Source organism: Peromyscus eremicus, chromosome 7 (genome assembly GCF_949786415.1).
Source record: "Peromyscus eremicus chromosome 7, PerEre_H2_v1, whole genome shotgun sequence".
Lineage (NCBI taxonomy): Eukaryota > Metazoa > Chordata > Mammalia > Rodentia > Cricetidae > Peromyscus > Peromyscus eremicus.
The window spans coordinates 18448154-18455222 of NC_081422.1; the positions used below are offsets into that span (position 1 = coordinate 18448154).

The 7069-nt window shown below is 45.8% G+C and overlaps 2 protein-coding genes across 2 annotated transcripts in view; both read right to left on the reverse strand.

Annotated features, from left to right (window-relative positions):
- The window catches only part of Rp9 (RP9 pre-mRNA splicing factor), a 22289-nt gene extending 20815 nt beyond the window's left edge, over positions 1 to 1474 (reverse strand). The window contains exon 1 of the mRNA XM_059267525.1: positions 1231 to 1474. Coding sequence (XP_059123508.1) covers positions 1231 to 1358 — 128 coding nt within the window. The 5' untranslated portion in view covers positions 1359 to 1474. The remainder of the gene's footprint in view (positions 1 to 1230) is intronic.
- A 4028-nt stretch (positions 1475 to 5502) lies between these two features.
- LOC131914122 (large ribosomal subunit protein eL38-like) lies at positions 5503 to 5741 on the reverse strand. Its single transcript, XM_059266724.1, has one exon. It carries the CDS (start codon positions 5739 to 5741, stop codon positions 5529 to 5531), a length of 213 nt encoding a protein of 70 aa, XP_059122707.1. The 3' UTR covers positions 5503 to 5528.
- Between the last annotated feature and the right edge of the window lie 1328 nt (positions 5742 to 7069).

Below are 7069 nucleotides of genomic sequence, written 5' to 3' on the forward strand. Positions count from 1 at the left end.
TGTAAGTCCAGTTCAGGGCATTCATCTGGCTTCCTCCGGCACCAGGCACACAGATGGAGCAAGTACATATATGGCCTACATATAGGTCAGAATCTCAAGTTTGTGAAATGGCCCTGAACATACTTCTGCTATTGTACTATATACCATGTGCCTATGCACAGCGGCAGTGGTGTCACAACTCCAACACTTAGAAAATCAAAATATAAAGCAACTCTGAAAAATGCTGAAGATGCTCCACATTCTTCAGTATTCGAATATCCAGCCACGACTGAATTATTTATGTAAAAATAAACAAGCACATCTATCTCATTAGTATGCAAACTTGCTTTTGTCTTTAATAAATGGTAAAATTATATGTATGGGAAAGAACTGTTTTAAATAAATTTCCTCATGACTCTATCAGTAATGTTTGATTTGTATCCCCTAATTTATATACCCATATATCTGCAGTAGTGTAAAAATTTCTTAGGTGAAGTGAAAGGGGTCACATGTAGAAAAATTTAAAGATGCCTCGCTCTAGTCTGAGGCATTGAGACCCTGTCTTAAGAAGGAATGAACAAGATACACGGGGTAGTGGTGGCCAGGATATAAAAGGGAAAGTTCAACAAAACAAAATGTGCTAGGTGGATGGCACCTGAGGAAACACGGAAACACACAGACACAGACACACAGACACACAGAGGCACACACAGACAGACACACACACACACACAGACTCGTCTGCATAACAAGTAAACCTCTGTTCTCCAATTCTACCACGCTCAGCGGCCCTAAGCTCTGTCCCTGCTTCTGACTTCTATCCTGGTGCAGTTCATAGAGCCCAGGCCCGCCACCCACCGTCACCTCCGCACGACGCCACACACCCGCGCCGCAGGTCACCGGGCTCCACCCTCGGCTGGGGAGTGGGGAGGGCAGCCGCCTTCCCGCGTGTCTTCCGCAGTTTCCACCCGGAGCTTCCCGCCCGTCCTGTCGGTGGCAGAGGACCCGAGGTCTGCGTCGCACGGTGCCTAGGGGCCGCGGGGCTCCGAACTCGGCCTCCGGACGCGGCCACCGCCACCGTCGCCGTGGCGGGGACACTAGCCGTCCTCCCTCCCGCGTAGGGAGCCGGGGGCCCGTCAGGCCGCGACGCCCACCCGTCGGCTGCGGCCGCTGCAGGCGAGGCCGTCCCCGGGCCCTGGGCTCCCGGGCCGCACCGTCCCCCAGCCCGCGTCCCCGGCCCCGCCGACTCACAAGGACTCCAGGTGCTTGAGCTGCTGCAGCTGCTGCGCGTCGTGCCGCCGCCGTTTCTGCTCCCGCCGCCGCTGCAGCTCCTGCTCCGCCGGCTCCCGCGACCGCCGAGAACCGGCCCCGGACGACATCGCGACCCGAGGCGGGCTTGGGAGGAGGCGGCCAGACGCTTCCTCCGCCCCGCAGCGCGCCCCGGCCAACGTCTCACCGGTCCGTGCCGCAGATCCTGAGCTCCAGCCCGGCACCCGCAGCCAGGCCCCGGCGGCCCCCGAGGCCTGCGGGAACTGAAGCGGGGCGGGGCGGAGGGCGGGGCCTGAGGGCTTCCGGGAGCCCAAGTCGCCTGAAGGCCACACCCACTTCTGAGGCTTTATATTTGGTTTTTCGAGACAGGGTTTCTCTGTAGCTTTGGAACCTTTCCTGGAACTCACTCTGTAGACCAGGCTGGCCTCGAACTCACAGAGATCCACCTGGCTCTGCCTCCCGAGTGCTGGGATTAAAGGCGTGCACCACCACTGTCCGGCAATTTTTTTATTTTTTATATTGTTAAGGTTTTAATTATTTGTGGCTGGTCGAGGTGGCGGAAGTCTTTAAATCTCAGCACTCAGGAGGCAGAAGCAGGAGGACCTGTGATTATGAGGCCAGCCTAGTCCACAAAACGAGTTTCGGGCTAGCCAGGACTATAACGGTGAGACTCTCTCAAAGGAGAAAGAGAAAATATTTAAATTCCATGTGTATTTGGGGTGGTGGTGCGGGAGTGGGGTATGGTGGTTGTACAGAGTCCAGAAGAGGGCGGCAGCTCTCCTAGAATTGGAACTACAGGCCATGTAATGCACCTTAAGCGAATGCTGCGAACCGAACTCTAGTTCTCTGTAAGAACAGTATGCACTCCTGAACTAAAAGCCTTTCTGCTGCTCTCTGGATCCTTGTCCTGTACTTGTTACCTGTGGATTCATCCATTTGGAGAACAAAACAACTTTCCCTATAAAATCTCCAGTTTTTCCAGTGTATGTGATCCGTAGTAAAACACAGACCAATATATACATATAGTTTTTTTTTTTTTTACCAAGATTTTTGGTGCTGCAAGTCAAAAATAAAAGCAGAGTCACAGTGTGTCCCCCTGAGGAGCACCCTTGCTTTTCCTCCTGTGGTCCTGTAACCAGAGTCCCAGGCTAGAAGCCTCATTCTGAGCATTCCAAGTTTGGTATTACCCGAGGAGAACAAAGTGGAATCATAGTGAAAAGGCAAGGAAGGACTTTAGCCTGGCAGGCAGGCAGACCTCCGAGTTTCAGCCTGTTCTATGCAGCTAGTTCCAAGCCAATAGTGAGATCTTGTATCCAAAGTGTGCGTGCGTGCGTGCGTGTGTGTGTGTGTGTTTAGGGGGTGGAAATGAAAGGATTTTAGTCGCTATAGCCACATTGAGAAAACAGCAGTCAAGCATTGCAGTCCGTTTCCAGGCTACTGACCTGAACTTTAGGCATAATAAGAGGAAGAATTGGGACAGGGGTCAGTTACCAATAATTAAAGTCTTGTTCAAACCGTGTTCCAGTCGGTCATCTCAATCCAAACTTTATTCTCTTTTAGTTACCCATCAGGCATCTGCAGATCCAGGTGAAGAGTCCATGCCTTCCCGCAGTAGGCGTTTCAGAGCACTTGCTATAGTACGCAAGAGACCAGTGGGCGGGCCCCACAGCACGAAGGCCCACGGCTAACGAGCATTACCACACATCTATGAACTAGGAATTGATGCTCCACATGGGTGTTTTGTTTTCTTGTGGTGTTTTTGGAGGGAGATGAAGAAGTAAGAGACATGTTTTTATGAGGACGTTGTCGCTGCCTAGAAGCTGTTGGTTGTTTAACAAACGGGGTGGGGGGGCTACAGAGTTCCATGACATGCTCAAGGATGCAGAAGTAGGAACCCATAGAACTGAAATTCAAAGACGTTAGTCGTGGTTCGAGTCTGAATTCTGAAACCATATCTGATATAATTGCTGTAGCCTGGAGTGATGAAAAGCCATCACAGAGGAAGTAAAACCAGCCCTGGGGAAATGCTTGGCTAGAATGCAAAACTGATGGTGGCCAGTACCTGTGTGGGCAGTGTATACACTGCAATGACAGTGATAGGCAGTTAGCACGGCCCCTGCACAGGGATCATATGCAAATTCATGAGGCCTTTTATACATTCTTAAAAATTAGTTTTTAGATTTACTCATTTTATGTGTATGAGTGTTTTGCTTGCATGCATGTAGAGGTACCACATGTATACCTGGTACCCTCGGATGTTAGAAGAGCGTGTCAGATCCCCTGGAACTGGAGTTATGGACAGTTGTGAACCACCATTTAGGTGCTGGGAGTAGAACCCAGATCTTCTGGAAGAGCAACAAGTGCTCTAAACTACTTAGCCATCTCTCCAGCTCCAAGTGTTTTATACTTTTCAGTTAAAAAATAAACTATAGCAGGTGTGGTGGCACATGCCTTTAATCCCAACACAGGCAGATCTCTGTGAGTTCAAGGCCAGCCTGGTCTACAAATTGAGTTTTAGGACAACTAGGATTGTTACACAGAGAAACTCTGTCTTGAGAAAAACAGAACAAAACAAACAAATAAATAAATAAATAAACTTTAGTTGGGCATAGTAGTGCGTGCTTGTATTCCCAGCACCTACTAGCTGGAAGTTAGTTTGTGAGTTCAATGGATTCTATAGTGAGCCCCTTAGAGAGTGTGTGTGTGTGTATGTTAGAAATTGAACTCAGAGTCTGGGGCATGCTATGCTATGCTATCATTGAATAAACACCTCAACTTAGAGAAATCAAAATAAAAACAAATTTGAAATGCCTTGAGGCTGAGAGATAGCAGGTAAGAGGGAATACTGTTCTTGCAATGGGTCTAGGTTTGGTTCCTAGCACCCAAGTGGCCGCTCACAGCTGTTTGTAATCTCAGTTCCAGGAGATCCAAAGCCCTCTTCTGGCTTCCAAGGGCACTGCACACATGTGTATATATTTAGGAAAAACACTCATAGACATAAAATAATGATAAATCCTTTGTAAAAATGGATAATATTTAAAATGCATGAGTCGAAAATTTATTTCTTAAATATAAATAGGCAGGATTGAATGTGCTGCTCAGTGGTAGAGTACCTGCCTAGCCTGCACAGATCCTGTGTTAAGTCACAAAAACAATAAAAAAAAATTGTTATTTTGGCCAGGCACGGTGATACGTGCCGGTAACCATAGCACTAGGGAAGCAGAAACAGGAAGATCATTGCAAGTTCAGGACCAGCCTGATCTACATAGCAAGTCCCATGGTCGCCAAGGATACGTATTGAGAACTTGTCTCAAAAAAACAACCAACCACCCACATGTGTGCTCCCTCTCATACCTGTACGCATGCATACACTAAATAAATACATGTTTAAAAAAATTCAAAAGGAAGCACTTATCTGACAAGAGTTGCTTCCTGGATGCTGATCTAGCCATCTACAGATGCCGTCTAGGCCAGCAATGTCAGACATTCAAATTTAGTCATCAAACGTAGTGTCTAGAAGATATTCTTACTAATGGTGAAGTCTTTCTTGTTTGTATTTTATTCCATTTTTTTTGTGTGTTTTTGAGACAAGTTCTCATGTAGCCTAGGCTAGCCTTAACTTCAGCTGTAGCAGAGGATGACATTAAACTCTGTCCTCCTGATTCCACTCCCCAAGGGCTGGAATTGCAGATGTGCACCAACAAGTATCCATCACAGAAAGAATTTGGAAAGGAGACAAAAGTATTGGAAGTCAATTACAGGGCAAAAATGTATACTCACTGGGTACGTGTGACTCTCATAAGGAAGCCGCATTGGAGGAAGCCATCCCTGGCAATGGATAGGTCCTGCAGAGGGTGTAAGGAGTTGGCTGGGGAAGGAAGTAAGCCAGGCCATGGTGGTTGGGAGAATCTTGCAGCCTGACTAGCAAGCCAGAGCATTTCTTTATTTATACAGAAATTTCTGCTTCATAGAGAATTCTGCCAGATATTCTAGGCCTGTAGGCCAAAGACTGGTGCCCCAACATTGCAGAGGAAACTTGGGTGACTGTCTAGGCAGTCAGATGTCTTTGTCATTTCTATAGTTTTGGAAGTGGTTTGCACTGCACTTCCAGTTTATTGAAGTAATATTGTACCCTTCTGGGGCCTTTGATGGAGCTGAAGACTAGATAGTTATAGTTGCAGTTTTCTTTAGTTATGATAGAAGGCAAATTAGGTATAAACTTTTTTTAAAATTTTTTTTGACTTTTCAGGGGTTTAATGGTCAAAACAGAGAGGTCTGGTTCATTTCAGCTCCTTCACTGCCAAACCAGGGGACAGGTACTGTTTCAGCTTCTCAGCCTTCTCCTTGTCTGTGATGACCAGGGTGTAAAGGTACCTGCTACAGCGAACCTTGAACTTCACATTATCCTTGTTTTTCTTGATCTTGACAGACTTGGCATCCTTCCGCTGGGCTGTGAGGAGAAAGTCTTTGATTTCCTCAATTTTCCGAGGCATGACGACAGACGCTTGGTGCTGGAGACCGCTCAGCAGCGAGAACCGAAGAGAACGGAAAAAGATCCAGCTATAAAACTTTGGACTTACCAAGATAGGAGAAATAATGGAGTATTTTTTTTCCTGAACTTTCCAAATACAAATGGACTGGATATTGTAAATCTAATTCTTACTTGATAATTGCTTTTATTGTATATAGTTAAAACCTTTTCTTTTTTAGACAAAAAGGAGGAAATGTGAAATATTAGTTTAACTATGGAAATGTGTTACATTTGTATGTGCTGCAGAATAATTGTTTAACTATGTAAAGATGTGCTACATTTGTTTCACCTTGCCTGCATAAGGCACCTGATTGGTCTAATTAAAAAGCTGAATGGCCAATAGCTATGCAGTAGAGGGATAGGTGGGGCTGGTGTGCAGAGAGAATAAGTAGGAGGAGGAATCTAGGGTCCTGAGAGAATGAGGAAGGAAGAGAGAGAGACTCCAGGGGCCAGCCAGCCAGGCAGTTGGCAGCTAGCCAGAAATGGAGGAAGCAGGAAAGTGGGACATACAGAATGAAAGAAAGGTAAAAAGCACCAAGGCAAAATGTAGATGAAGAGAAACGGGTTAAGTTAAGTTATAAGAGCTAGTGAGACAAGCCTAAATTAAGGCTGGGCATTCATAACTAATAATAAGTCTCCATGTAATGTTTTGGAGGCTGGAGTTCAAGAAAGCTACAAATATCACTTGTCCCTGGTGATGTTGGGGAGGAGCTGGAAAATATGGGCTGGAGAAGGCTAGCGTGTTCTCCATTTATGTGGCTATGAGAAGCTATCATCTATGCTGGGCAAAGACTTTCCAGTGCAGCTGCCTTCGGGTCACCCATGACTTACTTAAACTCATTGGTTTCTCAAGGTGAACTTTGGTGAATTCAATATTAAAAGTATGTAAAGATAAGAAATATTTTTAGTAGAAAGAGATTTTCATGTAAGATTAAGATGGTTGTCTGTCTCCAAAATGGAAAAGTAAAATAAAAAGCTTATGCAAATTAAGCTGGGTGGCGGTGGTGCACGCCTTTTATCCCAGCCCTCGGGAGGCAGAGGCAGTCAGATCTCTGTGAGTTCGAGGCCAGCCTGGTCTACAGAGCGAGTTCCAGGACAGGCACCAAAACTACATAGAGAAACCCTGTCTTGAAAAATGAAAAGACAAAAACAAAACAAAACAAAACAAAAATGCTTATGTAAGTTATGAGGATCTGAATAAGTTATAAAGTACACAAAATATGAGACTTAAAGATTATATATATACATATATTCTTAAATATAAATGTATATATATATATATTTTAAATT